The sequence below is a fragment of the Chlorocebus sabaeus genome, chromosome 14 (assembly GCF_047675955.1).
Source record: "Chlorocebus sabaeus isolate Y175 chromosome 14, mChlSab1.0.hap1, whole genome shotgun sequence".
In the NCBI taxonomy this organism is placed as follows: Eukaryota; Metazoa; Chordata; class Mammalia; order Primates; family Cercopithecidae; genus Chlorocebus; species Chlorocebus sabaeus.
The window spans coordinates 25427927-25452743 of record NC_132917.1 but is presented as its reverse complement, the minus strand read 5'-3'; the positions used below and the strand labels follow the sequence as shown (position 1 = coordinate 25452743).

Here is a 24817-nt window from a genome sequence, read left to right as displayed (position 1 = left end):
TCACTTCAGAGTATCTAATTCAGTAATCTGGGCTTGCACCAATAATTTTCATTTCTAGTACATTTTTAGGTAGTAATGATGTTGTTCTGGGTACCATATTTTAGAACCACTGGTTAAGACGTAGTCATGAAAACAAAAGACCAGAAACAACCCAAAGAATACCCATCAACAAAATCTGGTGGAAGAAATCACGGTTGTTATACACAATGGAATTCTATGCAACTATTAAAAGGAATGCAGAAGAGTTCCGTGTTCTGTTCTAGGATATCCTCCAGGATACACTAAGTTTTTTCACTCAAATCAAAGTGGCTCCAGCCTGGGCAAGAGAGTAAGACCCTGTCTTAAAAAAAAAAAAAAAAAATCGAAACACTGGACAGTGGTATATGATCTTTTGTTTAAAGAAATAAGTAAAATTATTAAAACGGGCCAGGCATTTTGGCTTACACCTGTAATCCCAACAGTTTGGGAGGCCGATTCGGGCGGATCACCTGAGATCAGGAGTTCCAGACCAGCCTGGCCAACATGGTGAAACCCTGTCTCTACTAAAAATACAAAAATTAGCTGGGCGTGGTGGTGGGCACCTGTAATCCCAGCTACTTAGGAGGCTGAGGCATGAGAATTGCTTGAACCTGGGAGGCAGAGATTGCAGCGAGCTACGATTGTGCCATTGCACTCCAGCCTGGGCAACAAGAACGAAACTGTCTTAAAAAGGAAAAAAAACAAAAGTATTAAAACATGTATACTGTATTTTAACAAAATGAAAAATATGAATAAAAATGAAAGGACAAACAAAAACCTATTAAAATGATTTTCTGTAGAGTAATATAGTTAAGGAAGAGAGCTAGACTTGTATGAAAGTAATTTGATTTGTAACATTACGTAATTTAAAATTTTTAATGTACTTCCTAGAAATAAGAAATAAAGCAAACAAGTATGTCAAATTTGTGGTGTAATGACAGATAAGTTATTGTGGGATGTAGCTTAGGTATGGGAGACAAGACATAAACCTTTTTTCCCCCCTCTTCACAGGTGTTGAAGGAGACAAATCTTAAACTTCATTCAGTAGTCTTAATTTCAATAATTATATTGTATGGTTTCTTTGAAACTTTATCTATAATACTAAGCAAATTAATAATTGTAGTAATATTAGGAACCAGGATTGTTAGGGAAGAAACAGGATAAAAATACAAAATCAGCCCGGGCATGGTGGCTCATGCCTGTAATCCCAGCACTTTGGGAGGCTGAAGTGGGTGGATTACTTGAGGTCTGGAGTTCAAGACCAGCCGGGTCAACATGGCGAAACCCTGTCTCTACTAAAAATACAAAAAAATTAGCCGGGTATGGTGGCAGGTGCCTGTAATTCCAGCTGCTTGGGAGGCTGAGACAGGAGAATTGCTTGAACCCAGGAGGCAGAGGTTGCAGTGAGTCGAGATTGCACCACTGCGCTCCAGCCTGAGCGGCAGAAGGAGACTCCATCTGAAAAAAAAAAAAAACAAAACAAACAAACAAAAAACCCAAATCAGAAAAGTTGGGTTAAAGCTCTGTAATCTTCAGTTCAAATTTGGTATCCAAGCATGAATTTCATTTTCTCTTTCTAAATGATGACTTCTTGTTCTAGCCACTGAAAAGTTCTAGAACTAGTGGTAACCTGTTGACAGTGAGCACTCCTAGTGTGGTGTGCACACCATAGTCTTTTAATACCATTTCCAATTTAAAGATGTCAGAGCTTGTTGAAGAAGTAGTTGATCCAGGTCTGGGCCAAAAGTTATGCAAGATTTGCCAGGGACAACTTTCTGTGACAGGTAGTAAAAAAGCTGTCAAATATGGGTGGAGCCATATCCCCAAGACAGTTTACAACTTGAAGGAGCTCCCACTAGGTCAAAATGGGACAATTTGGGTGCTAAATATATATTTTTAAAACATTACATGTAGTTTAGTGTATAGTATCCTGTCTTTGATAATTGCATTTGATTTAAATATTTCACATATGTAAACATCTATGAGAACTTGTTGATTTTAGGTATTGTATGAGTTTTCTGAAGTTGCAGGTTATCACAAAGTGGGCAGCTTAAGCAAACAAATTTATTCTCTCAGTTCTGAATGCCAGAAGTCTGAAAGCAAGGTGTTGGCATGTCTGCATTCCCTACAGAGGCTTTGCGGGAGAATCTGCTCCTTGCTTTCTCTAGACTTTTTCTTGTTGACTTCCTTGCCTTATGAACACATTACTCCAGTCTCTGCCTGTGTCTTCCCTTATGCATCTCTTATGAAGAGGCTTGTCATTGGCTTTAGGATCCATTTGGATAATCCAGGATGATCTTCTTGTCTGAAGATCCTTAACTCAGTTACACCTGCCAGGGCTCTTTTCCCAAATAAAGTAACATTCACAGATTCTGGAGCTTAGAATGTAGACATATCTTTTTGGTGGCCACCATTATCAGCCAGCTATAGGTTACCTATTCATTATTCTGAAAATGAAGTTCAAATCTTGGCTCTGCTCCTTATTGGCTATATATCTTTTGGCAAACTAACTGAATTTCTTGATATGTAAAACTTAGATAATACCATCGTAATATGCAGATGAATATGTATCTTTGAAATTTATTTTTGTATATAAATATATAGCCTTGAAACTTTTTGTATTTTTATTTGCATAGAAAAATATCATAAGGATGCCAATCAAACTGTCTTACTTAGTTATTTCTAGAAGTATAATTTGAGGAGTTTAGGTAGGGGTAGAAAGAAAACTACCCTGAGAGAGAGTAATTATGAGAGTTCAATGAACTCCTGTTAAAATGAACCTAGTACAGTGTTAAGCACATAGAAGATACTTGTCTGCTATTACTAATAATAAAATTATATGTCTTCAAAGATAGCATAGTCACTAAAAGGAAAGAGGTAAGTTTCTCAACAGAGATAAGTTTAAATCTTTAAGTGTTTTTATTTTTTTGTTTTTTTATTTTTAAAAACGATAGGGTCTCATACTGTCACCCTCTAGGCTGGATTGCAACGTCCCAAGTAGCTGGGAATACAAGTTTATGCCACCATGGCCAGCTAATTAAAAAATTTTTTTTTCTAGAGACAGGGTCTCACTATGTTGCCTAGGCTGATGTTGAACTCCTGGCCTCAAGTGATCCTCCCACCTCTGCCATGCAAAATGCTAGGATTATAGGTGTGAGCCACTGTGCCAGGCCTGTATTTAAGTCTTATTTGCTGATTGTAATACTGAATCTTTAATATTTTAAAAGTTAGAATAAGCTTGGACAACATAGCAAGACCCCATCTCTTAAAAAAAAACTTCAAAAAAAATTACCTGGATGTGATAACACATACCTGTGGTCCCAGCTACTCAGGAGGTGAAGGTAGGAGATTACTCGAGCCTGCAAGGTCAAGGCTGCAGTGGGCTGCGATCATATCTCTGCACTCCAGCCTGGGTAAGAGTGAGACCCTGTCTCAAAAATAACATAAAATAATAAAAATGTTAGAGTACTGTTTAAGTTTCATAGACCAGTACTTAGCATTAAGTCAACTCTGGGAAATGTTTATACTGGTGGGTCCTGTAATTTTCATGATTTATTTTTGTTGGCTTAGTTAAATGCTGTGGTTTAATTTGTTAAAAAAAGGTGTTTGGCTTAAGGGTAAACATCCTAAGCAGTTTGTCCTGGTAATTGCAGATAGCTTTATTGCCACTTTTCTGGGCTGCAAAGTGGAATTCTTATATTTTCTAGTGGAGTTATTTTGGCTTTTTATTTTCTCTTTGTAATCAGGCAGTATTTGGGGTAGGCAAGGAAATATATAGTCTTGGGATTTCTGCAAGACGTTATTAAGAAAATATTAATAGTTTTAACTTTTACTTTTGTTTCTTTAAAAACATTGGCCAAGTAAAAAAGACAGACAATAATAAGCATTGGCAAGGATATAGAGAAAGTGGCCTCACACATTCCTGGTGGAATTGTAAAAATAGTGCATCCATTTTGAAAAACAGCTTGGCAGTTCCTCAAGTTAAACAGAGAGTTATTGTAAGACCCAGCAATTCCACTCCTAGGAATGAACCCAAGAGACTAAAAGCACATACTTAAAACATCTGCACACAAATGTTCTTCATAACATTGTTCATAATAGCCAAAAAGTAGAATGAATAGCTGATGAATAGACAAAACGTGACATAGGCATGCAATGGAATATTATTCTACGATAAAGAATAAAGTATCCATACACATTGAAACATGGATGTGCCTTCAGAAGTAAGCACGTCATTGAAAAAGTCCTTCATAAACGAGCACTAATACATGATTTCATTATATGAAATATCCCTAAGAGGCAAATTTATAAAGACAGAAAGTAGATTACTGGTTACCTAGGACCACGAACATAGATGGGGTAAAAGATTAGTAACAGTTAACATGTATGGTGTTTTTTGAGGGGCGATGATTGTACAACTTGGTGAATATACTGAAAGCCATTGAATTTTATGTTTTTTCCCCCAACATTTTCAGAATAAATTTAATTTTGTTAGCTTACCAGGGAAAATACAATCACTAGTCACACAACAAATTGATTCTGAATGGATTGCAAAACCAAAGTTTAAACCTAAATCCTGATGCTTTTAAAAGAAAACAGAAAATAACATCTTTGTGGTCTTAAGATAGAGAATGATTCCTTAAATAAAACAAAAGATATTTAATGTACTGGGGAAATAACAAATGAGATTATTTAAATATATTTTAAGTATTTCTCAGAAAGAGGAGAAAGAGACCGAGAGAGTGTGTATTAGTTTGTTTTCACACTGCTATAAATACCTGAGACTGGGTAATTTATAAAGGAAAAAGGTTTAATTGACTCACAGTTCTACATGGCCGGGGAGGCCTAAGGAAACTTAACAATCATGGCAGAAGGCAAAGGGGAAGCAGCGAACTTCACATGGTGGCAGGAGAGAGAAGTGAGAAAGAGCAGGGAAAATTGCCTTTAAAAAACCGTCAGATCTCATGAGAACAATATGCGGGAAGCTGCCCCCATGATCCAATCACCTTCCTACTTCAACACGTGGGGGATTACAGGTCCCTCTGCTGACACGTGGGGTTTACAATTCAAGATGAGATTTGGGGCCCAGCGAAGTGGCTCGTGCCTGTAATCCCAGCACTTTGGGAGGCTGAGGTGGGTGGATCACCTGAAGTCAGGAGTTTGAGACCAGCCTGGCCAACATGGTGAAACCCTGTCTCTACTGAAAATACAAAAATTAGCTGGGCATGGTGGCAGGCACCTGTAATCCCAGCTACTTGGGAGGCTGAGGCAGGAGAATCGCTTGAACCTGGCAAGCAGACGTTGCAGTGAGCTGAGATCGTGCCATTGCACTCCAGTCTGGGCGACAAGAGCAAAACTCCGTCTCAAAAAGCAAAAAAAAAGATGAGATTTGGTTGGGAACACAGAGCCAAACCATATCAGAAGACTAAAAAAGGACGTCTATCTAGCATATATAAAGAACTACCATAAGTCAACAAGAAAAAGACAGCTATTAATAAAACCACGGGAAGATAGACAAAATAACAGTCTTCAAAATAGAGGTTATTCAGTGACTAAAAAAGTGTTAACAAGTGTTCAACTTTCTTAGCAATCTGAGAAAAGCCTGATGTAAACACAGCAACCAGGAGATTGAAATGAAAATGACAGAAAATACCAAGTGTTGGCAAGGATGTAGAAAACTCATACACTGCTGGTGGCTTCAAAATTTTGTACAAGCATTTTGAAAAACTGTCAATGTCACCTAAAACTGAAGAGATGTAAAACATAAAACACAAGTCCACTACTACATATATACCCCAAAATTTTTATGTGTCACCAATGCATTTTCTAGAATTGATATACTAGTACTATTCCTAATATTCCCAGATGAAAAACACTCACATGTACATAAGTAGTGGAATAATTGTGTGATATTTTCACAACAGAATTCAATGCTAATAAATGATTCGCAACATGGAAAACTACATATAAATTCAAAACAGCCCACAGAATGTAAAAAGACATGTACAAAAGAGTTTCTGCTGCACAATATTTATATGAAGTGTAAAAGAGGTAAAAGTAACCTCTGCTGTTAGATGTCAGTGTAGTGCTCATCCTTGAGAATAGTGACCGGCTGGGATCACAAAAAGATAGCTGTGGGCTTAAAATATCCTTTTAAAAAAATTTTAAATATTAAAAAAACCTCATTGTGCTACCCACTTGTGATCTGTGTGCATATGTTTAAATATTTTATTTTATTTTTTTACTTTTATTTTAGGTTCGGGGTACATGTGCAGGTTTTTTATACAGGTAAATTATATGTCATGGGGGCTTGGTGTACAGAATACTTTGTCACCCAGGAAATAAGCATAGTACCTGATAGGTAATTTTTTGATCCTCACCCTCCTCCCACCTCCACCCTCAAGTAGGCTTCAAATTTTATACTTTAGGCAAGATGTATAGTATATGAATTTTTTATATATATATATATATTTCTTTTGTGATGGAGTCTCACCCTGTTGCCCAGGCTAGAGTACAGTGGCGTGATCTCAGCTCACTGCAACCTCCGCCTCGCAGGTTCAAGTGATTCTCCTGCCTCAGCCTCCTGAGTAGCTGGGACTACAGTTGTGTGCCACCACACCCAGCTAGTTTTTGTATTTTAGTAGAGTAGGGGTTTCACCATGTTGGCCAGGCTGGTCTTAAACTCCTGACCTCAAGTGTTCCACCTGCCTCGGCCTCCCAAAGTTCTAGGATTACAAGTGTGAGCCACCATGCCCAGCTGCTTAGTATATAAATTTTATCTTAATAAAGCTATTTTTAAAAAATTGGTCAGTATCAAAGTATACTGAGGCTATGATTTTTTTTTTTTTAAAGACAGAGTCTCGCTCTGTCACCCAGGCTGGAGTGCAGTGGCGCGATCTCGGCTTACTGCAAGCTCTGCCTCCCAGGTTCATGCCAGAGTAGCTGGGACTACAAGCACCTGCCACCATGCCCGGCCAATTTTTTTGTATTTTTAGTAGAGACGGTTTTACCGTGTTAGCCAGGATGCTCTCGATCTCCTGACCTCGTGATCTGCCAGCCTCATCCTCCCAAAGTGTTGGGATTACAGGTGTGAGCCACCGCGCCTGGCCAAGGCTATGATTTCTTTTTGCAGCTGAACTGTCTTGAATTATTCAACTCCATTTTTAAACATCAAGCTTTTTGTACATCAGCTCTTTTCCATATATAAATTATATACTTTTTCATAAAGGTTGGGATACAGAACTAAACTAAATGTGACGATAAGTCAGCGTCTTTTTTTTTTGAAATGGGCTTTCGCTCTGTGACCCAGGCTGGAGTGCAATGGTGTGGTCTCGGCTCACTGCCACCTCTGCCTCCAGGGTTCAAGGGATTCTCCTGCCTCAGCCTTCCGAGTGCCTGGGATTACAGGCATGTTGCCACCACACTCGGCTATTTTTTGTATTTTTAGTAGAGACGGAGTTTTACCATATTGGTCGGGCTGGTCTTGAACTCCTGACCTCAGTTGATCCGCCTGCCTCAGCCTCCCAAAGTACTGGAATTACAGGCGTTAGCCACCACGCCCAGCCAAGTCATAATCTTAATTGTTTGCTGCTATCTTCTTTAAATGCATCTACTGTGCATTCCTTTCTTAGGACGCCTAAGTAAATTGAAATACCATAGTCCAAAACTTGGATACACCAATGAAATATGCTTCTACATTTTTATGACTGGTAGCTAGCCTACCTATCAGTACGTATGTAATTTTTTTTTTTTTTTTTTTTTTTGAGACAGAGTTTTGCTCTTGTTGCCCAGGCTGCAGTGCAATGGCATGATCTCCTCACCACAACTTCCACCTCCCAGGTTCAAGCGATTCTTCTCCCTCAGCCTCCTGAGTAACTGGGATTACAGGCATACGCCACCACACCTGGCTAATTTTGTATTTTTAGTAGAGATGGGGTTTCTCCATGTTGGTCAGGCTGTTCTTGAACTCCGACCTCAGGTCATCCGCCCGCTTTGGCCTCCCAAAGTGCTGGGATTGCAGGCGTGAGCCACCACGCACCGCCTTGTATGTACTTTTATGACATCTTAAAGCTTATTGCCCTTACTATGGGATATCATTTTGCTATTTGGGCCTTTTCAGTCCAACTACTATGAATAGAGGAAGACTTTAGTAAATATGCATTCTTCAAGAGTCATCACTAGCAGTAGTGATTATAATTTCTTGTTGTGTTTTTTTTTTAAATAAGGGTACTGAATCAGCAATTTCTGTATTTATCATAAACACTACTCACATATTGTTTAATTTTATAGAACATAAATATCTACTTGCTGTTTAAGAGGTATAGATTTTTAAAGAAAGAACCCTCATTCACGTAAGACCCACTCAGGTCTGACTAAGCTCTGCCAGACTATATAAAACAGCTAGTGATGAAGTAGAGAGTGGTTACATCCTATGCAAATTCAAATTGCTTCCATTAGAGAAATCTTAAAATGCCCTCTCACATTGGTAAACCTGTAACTATTGATTTAAAGGATGAAGGAATGTAAGGATTAAAACTAGGGTAGAGTTTTGAGGTCGAATGGCCTTAATGTCTTTATTTTAAACTGCCAACCCAAGGCCCTTCCACTATATCATGTTGTCATTAGATTTACTGTGAGACCATAGTTACTTTCTAAAGGCCCTAGAATCTCTGGGGAAGGAATGGTGCGTGATATCTCTGTTAACAAAAATCTTTTATTGTCACTTTTTTTTTTTCCTAGTATCATCGTCCTCCCCACAGTCAGGCTGCCCATCACCCACCATTCCAGCAGGTAAAGTCATTTCTCCATCACAGAAGCACAGCAAGAAGGCACTAAAGCAGGTAAGCATTGCTAGTCTGTGTTTATCAAGTAGAATTTCCTATATTAAAAACACACACCTCAGCAGTCTTTGGATATTTTTTGAAAATTTTTTACATTGGGCCCTTGTCAGTGGAACTTTCGTGCAGTAGCCCAATGTGGTTTTAGTAATTTATGCACCTCTTTGTAACACATGTTATAAGTTTTTGGTAGATACTCTTTTTTTTGAGATGGAGTCTTGCTCTGTTGCTAGGCTGGAGTACAGTGGCACGATCTCGGCTCACTGCAACCTCCGCTTCCCAGGTTCAAGCAATTCTCCTGCCTCAGCCTCCCAAGTAGCTGGGACTACAGGCGCCTGCCACCACCCCCAGCTAGTTTTTGTGTTTTTAGTAGAGACAAGGTTTCACCATGTTGGCCAGGATGGTCTCGATCTCTTGACCTTGTGATCTACCAACGTTGACCTCCCAAGGTCCTGGGATTACAGGCATGTGCCACCGCACCTGGCTGGTAGATACTCTTTTTATCACATTTTTGAAGTGTCTAATTTGTTCATAGTTTGCTCAGAATCTTTCGTTTGTTTGTATGTGTGTTTTTAAATCATGAATAGGTGTTGAATTTTTCAGGTTTGTTTTCTTTGGGATTTATTGAGATGATCACATAGATTTTTTCTCTTTTAATCTACTAACACAGAATTGCACAGCTAGACTTTCTTTTTTTCTCTTTTCTTTTTTTTTTTTTTTGAGGCGGAGTTTCTCTTGTTGCCCACTGCAGCCTCCCGAGTAGCTGGGATTACTTACAGGTGCTCATCACACTGCCTGGCTAATTTTTGTGTTTTTAGTAGAGATGGGATTTCACCATGTTGGTCAGGCTGATCTTGAACTCCTGACCTCAAATAATTCACCTGCCTCAGCCTCCCAAAGTGCTGGGATTACAGGTGTGAGCCACCACACCTGGCCTGGATTTTTTAACATTATACTATACTTAACTTTGTTGGGTGCAGTGACTCACGCCTGTAATCCTAGCACTTTGGGAGGCCAAGGCAGGCGGATCACCTGAGGTCAGGAGTTCAGAGACCTCCTGTAATCCCAGCTACTTTGGAGGATGAGATGAGAGAATCATTTGAACCCAGGGCGTGGAGGTTACAGTGAGCTAAGATCGTGCCACTGCACTCCAGCTTGGGCAATAGAGCAAGACCCCATCTCAAAAAAAATTTAAAAAAAAAAAAAAAAAAAAAAAGGGCCGGGCACAGTGGCTCAAGCCCGTAATCCCAGCACTTTGGGAGGCCGAGACGGGTGGATCACGAGGTCAGGAGATTGAGACCATCCTGGCTACTACGGTGAAACCCCGTCTCTACTAAAAAATTCAAAAAACTAGCTGGGCGTGGTGGCGGGTGCCTGTAGTCCCAGCTACTCGGGAGGTTGAGGCAGGAGAATGGCGTAAACCCAGGAGGCAGAGCTCGCAGTGAGCTGAGATCCGGCCACTGCACTCCAACCTGGGTGACAGAGCGAGACTCCGTCTCAAAAAATAAATAAATAAATAAATAAATAAATAAATAAATAAATGTACACGATCACAGCAGAAATCGTTCTCAATAAATAAATAAATAAATATGCGCGATCACAACAGAAATAGTTGCAATCAGGTGGTTCTATTAAATTTTACATTAATCTGAAATTACATGGGTCCTGTGAGGAGCAAGGAATGAATACTGGTGACTGTATCTGCAGCAAGTCTGTGAACATCTTCTGATCTAATTGCAAAGAGTGAGAGAATAAGCCATAATCAATGGTCAGTCAATACAGCCATTTTATGTACTTTGTGCTTCTGCCTAACCTATTATAAATGTAGGTGAGCCTAAGCGAGACATAGAGCTCTCTCAGTTGTTTTTCTGCGTTGACAACTTAGAGTGAGGAGATGATTTGTTGCCACTGTGCCTATAGCATAGCCAGAGATACGTGTGAAATGTTAAGCAGGAGGAAACTATATTGGGAAAAGAGAATAGGAATCCAGAAGTAGCCAGTTGTTCCAGACTTTTCCACATGACAGTGTTAAGATCTTGAAACTGGCAACCTAGCAAAGTCAAACTTTAGGTTTTTTTTCCTGAAATTACTTTTCTTGGTTTCTTTATCTTTTTTTTTAAAAAAAACCTTAAGTTAAAAGTTGCCTTCATAATGTTTTTGTGATTAAAATTTAGGCATTTCTTGTTTTTTTCTGTTGATTTTAAATAGTATTATCAAGTATATTCTATAAATTAAGAACCTCATAGAAATCAAAATATTCTGAAGTAGACAGAAGGAACCACACTGTTGTTAGAACCAGTATTGTCTAGTCTTCCCCCTCTGTTTATTGCATTACTGTAAATTGCTGAAATTTGATAATTGGGACAGATCTCATTGCTGTCACCCAAGACAACTGATGTAGTTATTTATAAACTTTTGTAAATATATAGTACCTCTGAAGCCTGCATAAACTAAATATTTACATTTCTACATAGGTTTGATGCAGATAGGGCTCTTTTTGTTATAAGGCTTAGAATTTCATTTCTAGAAATGATTGAAAACATACAGTTTCTGCTTGCAAGACTGGGAAGTTTTTGGCTTACCTAATGATTTTTTTAAGTTCCAAAAAATGCTAATGACTATTTTTCACATTTATATAAAGGAATGATACTGGCAAAAACTATCCAAACTCTAAGAATCATTTAGGCTTTGTGTTTAGTTGTCTTAATTTAAACTGATAAGAACAGATACTACATTTGATCTTAGCCAAAAGGCGAAGAAGCGAAAGTTGGCTTAATTTAGGGTTTTGTTTGCTTTGATAGATTTCAAAGAAATGGAACAATCAGCATGCTTCTTGCCATTTGAAAAAGAAGTAATTTACTTTATATTATTACTAAAAAACTGATTTGTTTTGTTTCTTATAGTCTGTCTTATCTTTATAGGCTCTAAAGCAGCAACAGCAGAAGAAGCAGCAGCAGCAGTGCAAGCCAAGCATATCCATCTCTTCCAACCAGCATCTCTCTCTCAAGACTGTCAAAGCAGCCAGTGACTCTGTACCTGCCAAACCTGGTAAGCAGTTTGGGCAGTTTTTCAATGGAAGTTTCTTTTTCCCAGTATTTTTGTGTTGGTTTTCCTAATTTGTTTATGACATCATTTATTTTTAAATTACATTTACTTACACAATCCTTGTACTGCCAGAACATCAATATAAATCCTTCCAGGATAAATGGAAGAAGTTGTATGCAAAATAATCATGCAGTTATTAAAAAATAACTCAGAGCCCAGGAGTTCAAGACCAGCCTGGGCAAAATAGTGAGACCCTGTCTCAACAACAACAAACAAAATTAGCCGGATGTGGTGGTACACACCTGTAGCCCCAGCTACTCAGGAAGCTAAGGTGGGAGGATTGGTTGAGCCTGGGAGGTCAAGACTGCCATTAGCCCTGATCTCACCACTGCACTGCAGCCTGGATGACAGAGCAAGACCCTGTTTCCAAAAAAAAGTTAGCACTGGGATTTGCATGTAAGAAGGAAATAAATGACTGACTTTCAAGATGGTCTAGTCTAAATGTTTGGAAACCTCTAATCAACAACCTTAAAATCTGATGTTTCCAAGAGGCTCAAACTAAACTTTTAGCCAGTTTTCTGTAAGAATAACAGGTTTTCCTAAGAATACATACAACCTTTGAGTTTATTTTGGACATGTCTGTAAGGCCTTTGGATCTTTTGTTGTGGTTGCGTGTTTGTTTCTACTCTGAACTTTCTACATACAGACTCTGTATTGTATTACATAATTCAGTTTGATACCATAAGCTGATTCTATGGGCCTGCCAGACTCAATCTGAATCTTACAGAACTGCATTTTTATGAGAAAGGAAATTTAGCACTAGAAGCAAATAGTATGCTGGGAGGAAAAACAGTTTTATTTTACTCTTTGACTTTAATTCTCAAACTCAAAACACATTAGGGAGGGTCACATTGCCTCATACATAACTTCATTTAGTGAATGTTGAATGATTGATTAATTGATTCTGTCTATAATCTCAGTGCTACCAGTCTTTACGTATTTTTTTCTCCTAGCAACATGGGAGGGAAAGCAATCTGATGGACAGTCAAGCAGCCCTCAGAACTCAAACTCCAGCTTTTCTTCTTCAGTTAAAGTGGAAAATACTTTGCTAGGCTTGGGGAAGAAGTCATTCCAGAGATCTGAGAGACTCCATACCAGTAAGTTTGCTTACAAAGACTTCAGTTTTCATTACCATGATTTATCAGCTGCATGTTTGAAATTCATCAGCTACCTGACTTAGGTACTTACAACTTAGATTTGAGTTACATAACAAAGATTAGACATAACTTTTGTTGTTGCTAACATAATTACTGTTACGAAATGAAAAGTAACAGGAACAGAATTGGTTTCGTATGTCTTTCTTCTGTTATCCCCTGTTTACCTTTGAGCTCTTGACTGTATTCATGTTGTTCCTGTCTTCCTCTTAACAAACTGTATTTGAGAGAAAGATCTATTATCAGTCATTTTGTGGTTTATTTCCCTTTCTGCCAATAGTTTGCTTTGTCCAGCATTATTCATTTTTTATTTCTGTGTAAAGAAAGAAAGAAGGGCTTATAACTAAATATATATGACAGACTGATTTCTTCTCCCTATTCCTTTTGAAATCCCATTGAAATGGTAATATGGAAATACAAAAGATCAAATCCATACAGACAAAGAAAACAAGGAGACCGCAGCTGGGCAAGAGACGTCAGCAAATTTTGAGAGATGAAAACTGGATAGAATTTTTCACTGAGCTGAAGAGCAGTTGCCAGGGATAAACCAGCCACATAAGGCTGCAGAACACTAGGAAGGCTCAAGAATTGGGGATATGATGTATTACAGAAGAGAAGGGGGAAATTTTGTTTGAAAGTTAGTAAGAAGCAGTTTGATGCCTTACCCCAGCAGGAGACAGGAGGTTTATTTTGAGGTGAAATTTGAACCAGAGAAACTCCAAATTCAGGGATATCAAACATAGCTGGGGGCAGATTAGGAGGCACTGTACTGAAATCTGGAAAATCAAGTAAAATGTAAATACTGAATAGGGATTCTCCTCCTTCGCTTTCAAAATGCTAACAAGACATATTTCTAACACCACTACTTCCTTCTTCCTCCCATCATGGTCCAGCTTGAGATTGGCGGATTGGTACCTAAAGACATTGAATAGTCTTAGAAAAAAACCTGCAGGCAAATATATAGATTCCCAGCTAAGCAGAGATCATCTTGATAATGTTTCATTAAGTTGAAGAAATTTCTTAGAAAAACCTGTCAAAGTGAAAAAGAAGTTCAGTAGGAGAGAAAAAGTAAGAAACTTGGAACAACAATCTAGGTTGTACAATGTCTCACATAGTAGGACTATCAGAAAGGAAGAACAGAATGTGATAAAAAATAATATAAGAACATTATTTAGAATAAAAAGCCACAGAATTCCAGATTAAAAGTGTGTAATAGGGATTTAAAAACATGAGTGAAAAGAAACCTATGCCAAGGCACGTTTTTAAAAAAATCCTTGAAACATATAGGGTCATGAAAAGGTAACAAAAAGCCTCCAGAAAGAAGAAAAGTACTTCACATAGAAAGATTCAAGAATTGGGAGTACAGACAATCCTTAGCAGCAACATGGAAGCTAAAAGTATAGCAGTGCTGACACATTCTGAGGGAAATTTATTCTGTATTCATTTACATATTCCAGACTAATCTAAAGTATTAAGTGTGAGAACAGAAGTAACAATATTTCAGACAAATGCTTTGTAAAAAAAATAAAAATAAAAAAATCAAAAAACCTTAGTTTGATTCTAGAGGGGATTGTGCATTTTCTTAATTTAGTATATCACATATTTAAACCAAATGTGCCCTTTGATCCTTAGTTTCACTGCTAAGAATAAAAATATTTGTTAAACAAATATCTATAGAAGGAATGCTAATAAGCCAAACACAGATTTAGAGTCCTAGGGCTATGATGATGAACAGAACAGTATTTCTTCCTCATGGAGCCCATATTCTACTTAAAATCAGTTAAAATTGAAATTTTAGTAAATTGCAAAAGAAATGTAGAGGTATAAAATTGAGAAATTATGGACCAGGAATTTTTAACTTTCATGGAAAACTAGGAAAAATTAACCATAAAAAAAGAAAGCACCATTTCTGTTTATTTAAGTTTGACCTGATGGCTGAGAAGTAAGCAAAAGTCCATCTTCTTTCAAGCAAATGAGCATTAAGGGAAATAGTGTGGAAATTTTTGTAACATAGCCACAATGACCATTTTCTTTTTTCTGAGATGGAGTCTCACTCTGTTGCCCAGGCTAGAGCGCAGTGGCACAATCTTGGCTCACTGCAAGCTCCGCCTCCCGTGTTCATGCCATTCTCCTGCCTCAGCCTCCCAAGTAGCACCCGCCACGACGCTCGGCTAATTTTTTTGTATTTTCAGTACAGACGGAATTTCACTGTGTTAGCCAGGATGCTCTCGATCTCCTGACCTCGTGATCCGCCAGCCTCGGCCTCCCAAACTGCTGGGATTTCAGGCGTGAGTCACTGCGCCTGGCCACACAATGACTATTTTCAAAACACGTGGAAGAAGTTGTGTAAAATATAAATGATAAAACTAAATTAGCTAATTTATATAAAATACTTTCTAACTGACATTGGTATCATTTTTATTAACTTCAGTAAAATTGATAATATATATTTTTACATCCCAGATTCAGTCAGAAGAATAAACATACCTCAGATTTCAAGTATAATATAATAGATTACGGCAACCTAAATTGGAAAAACTTGAGTAAATCATCTTTACTAAAATTAGAGGACTTAAACTGACCACTTTGAAACAAAAAAGTATCTTCAGGGTACACAGTTCAATCAGTAGTAGAAAATAATTCACAACTACTTACCAGTCTTTTAAGAAGTCAACATTTTAACTGAAGTTTGACTGTGATGTACAGGTACAATGAATGCATAAATAGTAAAAATTATTCAAGAAAGGTTGACAGTCCAGTTCTATTAATTATATGGGAAAAGCAAACAAAGCTGTTGCTTTTCAAAAGTTTATAGAGGCATTGCAACATTGTTTATATTAAACAAAAAACTGGTAGCCACCTACCTTTATCATCAGTGGTATTCCATTTAAATTAATCATGGTGTATAGCAAGTTTGCCCAACCCTCCACAGACTGCATGTGGCCCAGGGTGGCTTTGAATGCTGCTCAACACAAATTCATAAACTTTCTTAAAACATTATGAGATTTTTTTTTGGTGATTTTTATTTATTTACCTTTTTGTTACAGCTCATTAGTTAGTGTTAGCGTATTTTATGTGTGGCCCATGACAATTCTTCTTCCAGTGTGGCCCAGGGAAGCCAGAAAATTGGACACCCCTGGTGTGTATGTTGGAATATGATGCAGCTTTTTGTAAAAGAAAGAAGATTAATTTGTAGGTGATAATTTGAAAAATGTTCAAGATATTTAGTGAAATTAAAAACCAAATATGGTTAACATGTACATTGTGATTTCATGTCATCCAATTTAAAATGTCATTTCTGGCAGGAAGGTTGGATTTGAATGTAGAAACCTTTGTTTTTATTTTGTATCTTTAGGTACTATTTGAATTTATAGATAACATTTACCTCTTAGACACTGTTTTTATTATTCACTTTGAAAAGATTTAAAATTTTATTGTAATTTGTTCTTTGGCCCAGGAGTTATTTTGAAGTTTTTTTGGTTTGTTGTTGTTAATTTCCAAATATATAGGGATTTTTGTTTATCTTTTTGTTATGAAGCCTCTGGTCAGATATCATGCATGAACTGTGTGATGCTTATGCCTATGTGGTATACTGATGAACAAAAGACTTTAAAATCAAATTGCCTGGGTTTAAATTCCTACACTAACTTAATAATGTGATTTGGGCAAGTTATATCTGGGTCTCACTTTCTTCATCTGTGAAATAGGGTGGTAATAGTTACCTACTTCATAGGGTTGTATGACAAATAAATGAGTGAATATATGTAAATGCTTAGAACAGTGTCTGGCACTTAGGAAGCCCTATGTAAGTTTGCTGCTGCTGTTGTTGCTGTTACTGCACTACTGTTACTCAAAATTTACTGAGACCTCCTTTTTTTGACCTAATCTGAATTTTGTAGGTATACTCTAGTCGTTCAACACATAATTCTGTGTTTGTTAGAGCAAGCTTGTTAATCTGAAATCAGCTTTTTTTTTTTTTTGACACGGAGTCTTGCTCAGTCACCCAGGCTGGAGTGCAGTGGCGTGATCTTGGCTCACTGCAACCTCCACCTCCCAGGTTCAAGCAATTCTCCTGCCTCAGCCTCCTGAGTAGCTGGGATTATAGGCGCATGTCACCAGTCCTGGCTAATTTTTGTATTTTTAATAGAGACAGGGTTTCACCGTGTTGATCAGGCTGGTCTCGAACTCCAGACCTCATGATACCACCCACCTCGGCCCCCCAAAGTGCTGGGCTGGGATTACAGGCATGAGCCACTGCGCCTGGCCTGAAATCAGCTTTTTAAGTGAGTGATAGCTGCTTTTGGTTTGCTTAATTTATTTATTTATTTATTTATTTATTTATTTATTTATTTATTTATTTATTTTTTTTGAGACGGAGTCTGGCTCTGTCGCCCAGGCTGGAGTGCAGTGGCCGGATCTCAGCTCACTGCAAGCTCCGCCTCCCGGGTTTACGCCATTCTCCTGCCTCAGCCTCCCGAGTAGCTGGGACTACAGGCGCCGCCACCACGCCTGGCTAGTTTTTTGTATTTTTTAGTAGAGATGGGGTTTCACCGTGTTAGCCAGGATGGTCTCGATCTCCTGACCTCGTGATCCGCCCGTCTCGGCCTCCCAAAGTGCTGGGATTACAGGCTTGAGCCACCGCGCCCGGCCGGTTTGCTTAATTTATTAATAATTGAGAGAGACGTGTTGAAATTTCCTATCCAAATGGTGGGTTTGTCCAGTTCTCCCTGTTCTTTCAGTTTTTATTTCACATGTTTTGAAGTTACTTTATATTGGATGTTTTCATGTTTAAAATCTTTCTGATGGATTGAATGTTTATTTACCTTATCATCAATAAGTGTTTTTACTAAAAGAATCTTTCATTTGATGTTAATAAATGCATGGTTAGTTTTTGCCTCGTGTGTGACTTCATTTCTGTGTCCTTGTGCTTTACATAATCTTTCTCTAAATAGCTTATAACTGGCTGAAATTTCTTTGTTTTGATTTCAACCCAGTGACAAGCTTTCATTTGATGAGTTTTATTTATTTACATTTACTGTATTTGTTAATATTTGGACTTGTTTCTACAGTCTTAGTTTTTTATTCTGTTGCTGTGTTTCTTGTTTCCTTTCTTATTCTTTTTTTTTTTTTTTTTTTCCGAGAAAGAGTCGCGCTCTGTCACCCAGGCTGGAGTGCAGTGGCGTCATCTCAGGTCACTGCAACCTCTGCCTCCCAGGTTCAAGTGATTCTCCTGTCTCAGCCTCCTGAGTAGCTGGGATTATAGGCACCCGCCACCACACACAGCTAATTTTTTACTTTTAGTAGAAATGGGGTTTCACCATGTTGGCCAGGCTGGTCTTGAGCTCCTGCCCTCAAGTGATTCGCCTGCCTTGGCCTCCCAAAATGCTAGGATTACAGGCATGGGCCACCGCTCGCAGTCTCTTTCTTACTCTTCTTTTAAATCTCTGAAAAGGTTTTTTGGCTTTACTAATTTTTTTTTTTTTTTTTTTTTTTTTTTTTTTTGGTATATTCATATTGATTCTCTTGTAGCCTTTTTTTTCTCTCTACTGAGTTTGGTATGCACTCGATTTCTCTTAGTGGTTAGTGATTCCTTAAATGGTACCACACATTTGAAAAAATTGATATATCATAGTTCTAAATATTTTTTAGTTAAATGTGATATGTCTTTAATTCTTAAAAGTAACCATCTTGATTTTCCTCCAGAACAGGGGAAATACAACAGTTCAGCGCTTATCTTTTATGTCTGGACTTAAATAAATATTAATTGTCTTTTTTTTGTATTTTGTTTTTAACCTCACAAATCAGACACTAGAATACTATTATTTTATATAAACAATGTGTACATATATTTATCTACATGTTTACTTTTCTCTATTGTATTTCAACCCATTCTGCAATGATTTTCTTTCCTGAAGTACAATAAGAACTGTATTTGTATCAGGTTTCTGATTAGTGAATGCCTTCAGTTTTGGTTTATAAATATCCTCCTTTCATGTTCATTTTCGAAGGATAGTTTGGTGGACATGCATTTGTAGGTTAGTGATTATTTTCTCTCAGCATTTTACAGATGTTATTTACCTTATTCTGAATTCCATTGTGTTAAGAAGTTTACTACTGCTCTTTCATTCCTTTTTATGTGATTGTTCCCATCCTCGTGGATGCTTTCAAGCTATTCTCTTTGTCTTTGATAAACACTTTTACTATGCTGGGTCTCTGCATGGATTTCTTTCTGTCCTCTTTGGAATATGTTCCACTTCTAGAGCTTTAGGTTTGTGGTTTTCATCAGTTGCTGTAAATGTACAACTGTCAGTTCTTCATTTTCTCATTCTTGATCTTCAGTCAGGTATTTGTTAGACCTTCTCATTCTGTCATTTATGTTTTTGCTAAACCTCTAAAAATATTTTATCTTCTCTTATATTCTGAGAGTATAAATTGGGTAAATTGAGGGTAAATTGTTTGGCTATATAGTGTAGACCCTCTTTAATATTGTGAAACTACTGTTTAATCAATTTCATCAATTTTTATTCTACATTTCTAGATGTCCCATTTTTTAAAGTCTGTGTATTCCTAATTGTTTTGTCCTTATTTTTGTAATTACATTCTTTATTTCCTTATTTTGTACATAGCAATTCTGTATTCTATATATCTGATAGCTTCAGTACTTCTAGGTCTCCATCTGTTATTTCTAGTTTCTAATGATTCTCTCTTGTAGTGTCATAACTTCTCATTTTTTGGGTAATCCTTCTGAAGTAGTAATGCTAGATTTTAATTTGTAGGAATCCAGTGGGATTAATTTGAGGGAAATCCTTTCTTTTGTTTGTGCTTCCCCCAGGAGGCAGAGGGTGTATGATTGTATAGGTCCCAGAGTATTATGTAGATTAACATTTTGCTAGATATTGTTAGATTTTATTTTATAAGATTATGCTGATTCAGCCCCATCAGCAGTATTTGAAAGTGCTTTTTGCTTTTTTCGCCTGCATATTCCCATTACCATATTGCAATATTTTGCCATTTCATAGACAAATAATATTTTATGTTCATTGGTTTAATTTGCATTTTTAAAAAATATTAATATCTTAGCATCTACTTAAGGTTAGTGGACTGAATTACCTTTTAATTTCCTTTGCTCATTTTTCTCTTGGTGGTATTTGTCTTTTTCTTATTGATTTGTAATTGCTATTTTCATATGAAGAATAGCAGCCTTTTGTCATGGCTTCTAAATATTTTTTCCAAGTTGGTCTTTTGTATATATATATAAATTTTTATTTACATTTTAATCCTTTGTGTACTCAGTTTTTTGAAAGATTGTAACCTTCTGGTTGTCGACAGATTTCCTAAAACTGCTAAGCTATTAAATCATAACATTTTTAGCCAATGCAAATTAAAATCAGTGAAAAAAAAAGTCATGAAAAGAGGCAAAGGATATCAGTATGATTTGTAGATTTGGATTTTCTTTCTTAGACATTCTTCCTATCATTTATCATAAACTTTCTCAGTTTTTTGGGGGAAATAATCTAGCAAACATAAAATGCAGTTTTAGTATGGTAGAAGACTCATTTTTACAGACTTTGTTCTATTTATGCAGAGAAGATAGATACACTGTATTCTTTTATCCTCTATAAATGAACAGAACTTGTTTTGTTAGTCTTAGAAGAAAATCCTAAGATCTTAAGTGTTACCTTCTTCACAGTGTGATATTTAAATGCTTACAATTGTGGATTTTTTATACTGCACAGAAAGCTACAGTTTATATAGAAACAGGACTTGTGAAGGAGGCCCAAACAATCCTTTTCCGTTTTTGTAGGACAAATGAAAAGAACTAAATGTGCCGACATTGACGTTGAGACACCGGACTCCATTCTGGTTAACACAAATCTGCGAGCACTGATCAACAAGCACACATTTTCAGTCCTTCCTGGAGATTGCCAACAGCGACTGCTTCTACTACTCCCAGAGGTAGATCGACAGGTGCGTCCTTGAACTCCTTAAGATTTTAAAAATAGCTGTTCATGTATACTTGTAAAGTGGTATTAATGGTACTGAGAAGTAAGATTATTTTTACATAAGTTTCTTAATAGGCAAGCTTTTTAAGGCTTAGGAATAAAAGAAAAATTCTCCTGCCAGAATTTCAAGATTACAGAATTATTTTGACTGTATTAGGATTTAGGCATCCATAGAATGAAGTTCAGGAGGAGGCCGGTCATGGTGGCTCACACCTATAGTCCCAGCACTTTGGGCAGCCAAGGAGGGCGGATCACCTGAGGTCCGGAGTTCAAGACCAGCCTGACCAACATGGCAAAACCCCGTCTCTACTACAAATACAAAAATTAGGCGGATGTGGTGGCAGGTGCCTGTAATCCCAGCTACTCAGGAGGTGGAGGCAGGAGAATCACTTGAACCTGGGAGGCGGAGATTGCAGTGAGCCAAGACGGTGCCACTGGACACCAGCCTGACAGAGTGAAACTCCATCTCAAGAAAAAAAAAGAAAAACGTAAACTTCAGGAGGAAGAGTTGTCTTGGTCCAGTATCAACAGGATGTGGGCCAGTGCCTCAGTGGAGTGGGAAATGTGAGGAATAAGCCAAAAACATAGGTCCAGATAAATAAATACAGCTGGAAAGACAATGCAACATGGTATGAACAGTGGTGGACTTGAGAATGTTCACAGTTTGCATTCTTTTGTTACATTTTTCTAAGAGAAACTTTTATTACTTCCATAATAGAGAACTTAAAACCCAATACAAGTTATACTTAAAAAAAAAAGTAGCAAAAAGAAATACCAAACGTCTGGCAAGCATCAAGGCAGGGACCAGAGAACTTTAGTGATTTACCTTGGTCAGGAATAAAGTAAAGGTCTGAGACTTTGGCTTTCATCAGGGAAAACAGTGTACCAAGTCACTCCCTCTTCTGATCTTCTGTTTCCTCCCTCTGGAAAAGGAAGATAGAAGAATTACGATTTTTTAAGCTTTATTCACTTGTGAGATTTTTAAAAATCTCAGCTGTGTTCTAAGTAATGTGATAGGTCTCCCTAACCTCCAACTTTTAAGAATGTTTATTAAAATGATGAGAGAGAGATGTTTTCCTTAGTTTACACAGTAAAAGAACTAGTTATACTCTTGTTCATAGTAAGAGGATAACAGAATAAGTAAGCTACAGAATTCATTATTAGCTAATTGACTTATTGAGTTAAAACTAAATCTTTCTAATTCTGAAAATCATCTTCCTACTAGACTTCATTGATAACAATTTCATAGTGTTATGAATCAGAACATGTCAAAGGAGTTCAGAGTCCGTTGTCCAGAGAGCCCAAATAAATGAAGTATTCTTATAGAGGTGGGGGCAAAGAAGTGAACCCGGTTCTTCTGGGTGACGCTCTCCCTACCATAACTCTTGTAGAAATTATAGCTTCAGGATGCCAGTTCTTGGTTAGAACAAGTTAGGAGACTGAAGTTTCAGCAGTTTTAAGAGAACCTCTTGGAGCTTGCTCTCATGTTTTTTTTTTTTTTTTTTTTTTTTGGAGACAGAGTCTCACTCTGTCGCCCAGGCTGGAGTGCATTGGCTCGATCTTGGCTCACTGCAACCTCCGCCTCCTGGGTTCAAGCAGTTCTCCTGCCTCAGCCTCCCGAGTGGCTGAGATTACAGGCGTGTGCCGCCATACCTGGCTAGTTTTTTTTTTGTTTTTTTTTTTTTGGTTTTTGGGGGTTTTTTGTATTTTTAGTAGAGATGGGGTTTCACCGTGTTAGCCAGGATGGTCTCGATCTCCTGACCTTGTGATCCGCCTGCCTCGGCCTCCCAGAGTGCTGGGATTACTGACGTGAGCCACCACGCCCAGCCCCCGGGTATTCTTAATAGGAGGTTACTTGGCTAGTTTTTCATTTGTTAACGGTTGGAGCCCACAGTAATCTGAGTAACATTGTCCCTATGTGTAGAGAATATGGAATTTCGATTAAGTGAAATACAGACTACTGTCAGATGAAATTTAGAGTGTTTAAAGAATGAAAAGTTTGAAGCTGTACTTCACTGTGTGGAGTATCCAGCAATGAGCAGTAGAAAAATATTTAGACCAGAGAAAAACATAGGTTTGGATCGAAACACTTCTCTTTCAATATATTTGAAGGCCCATGGTATGGAAGAGGTAAACTTTTGTTATACAGAAAGCAGATTTGGGGTTAAAATAACTTTTTCACAGTTGGAGAATTAAACTGCAGAATATATTATCTTGTAGTGGAGTAACTTGCTTATCACTGTAATACTCAAGTAGAGACTGGATAAACTGCTTTTATAGGAACACCATTACCCTTGTACCAGTTCTCTGGAGTATGAATCAGCAGTCGGCAAACTACAGCCCACTAAGCAATTTCCAGCTGACTGCCTGATTAATGAAGTTTTATTGGCTTAAAGCCACTCCTGTTAGTTTTCATATTGTCCATAACTACTTTTGTGCTACAGTGGCAGAGTTGAGTAGCTGAAATCAAGCCATATGGCCTGCACAGTTGAAGTATTTGTTGTCTAGCCCTTTACAGAAAGTTTACCAATTTCTGCTGTAGAGCCGGGGGAAATGATGTCGACCCACATAGGTTTGGAAAGTAAAGTTGGGTTAAGAAGAGTTCCTCAGTCTAAAGGATGTCCAAATCGTTTTCTTAATTTTCTTTAAAAAACTGTTTTTGACTTAAAATTTACATTTAGATTTTTAGTCCATCCTTTTTTTTTTTTTTTTTTTTTACATTATTTGAATCTGGGATTCAGCTTTATTTTCTACTGGTTGGATAGCCAGTTGTTCCGTCACTTTATGTGTGGTTCTGTGAGTAGATTTTTAATTATTAGGGAATGGGTGTGAATGGAGAGAGGAGTGAGGAGAGATAAATAGGAAAGCAGTGTTTTAGAACAAAGTGATATTACATTAAATAACAGTTGTCCTGAATAAGCACATAGTATGAGATATTCATATTTCTATAAAATTAAATATATATACATTCTTTTCTAAAATGAAAGGAAAGTCAAATACCCCATGATACCTTTCACTTTCTTTGTAAGCTTTCCTTGGCTTATTCTTTGACCCAGGTTGGTCCAGATGGTTTAATGAAGTTAAATGGCTCAGCCCTTAACAATGAATTCTTCACTTCAGCAGCCCAAGGCTGGAAGGAAAGACTCTCAGAAGGTAAGTGCTCTACCTATTGTGTCTCCCAGGTGGTGTGTGCACCCAGAACACCTCTGTTCCTCATCAGGTAATTTAAGCAGTTTTGGAAGGTAAAGGACAACAGGATGTTACGATAGGATAGAATCAACTATACTGTGTGAAACATGTTGTTAGACTTTTATCTAGTGCGTATGTTATCAGGTTAACACCAGATGGAGTCCAGCAACACGTTTATTTAATGATATAAAGCTTCCAGTAAATTAAAAAATACAGATTTTTGTGCCCTGCTCCTGAAGATTCTGATTCAGCAATTCTACATTAATGCCTAGGAATTGAAATTTTATTAGGCTCCCTAATACGAGTGTAGAATTAGTCACTTTATGGTGCTCTGCATCCCAGTTTGGTAAGCAGTGAGATAACCTGTTTATTACTGCCTAGCTTCAATAAAACTAACAGTAAAATCAATCAGTGAGAGTTTTTTAAAAGATCACTTCATTAAGGTATATTTTGTATATTTCATATAATGTATATCATATTTCATATATATCATATTTTATATTTCATATAA

The 24817-nt window shown here is 37.5% G+C and overlaps 1 protein-coding gene and 1 pseudogene across 2 annotated transcripts in view; one reads left to right on the top strand and one right to left on the bottom strand.

The window, feature by feature from the left end:
- The window catches only part of ASXL2 (ASXL transcriptional regulator 2), a 153952-nt gene that overhangs the window by 106399 nt on the left and 22736 nt on the right, over nt 1–24817 (top strand). For both annotated transcript variants that reach the window (XM_038006656.2, XM_038006657.2), the window contains 5 exons: nt 8758–8858; nt 11777–11903; nt 12914–13057; nt 20919–21082; nt 24174–24270. In XM_038006656.2, the coding sequence (XP_037862584.1) occupies nt 8758–8858; nt 11777–11903; nt 12914–13057; nt 20919–21082; nt 24174–24270 (633 nt within the window). The remainder of the gene's footprint in view (nt 1–8757; nt 8859–11776; nt 11904–12913; nt 13058–20918; nt 21083–24173; nt 24271–24817) is intronic.
- LOC119627479 (U2 spliceosomal RNA) lies at nt 11494–11620 on the bottom strand (annotated as a pseudogene).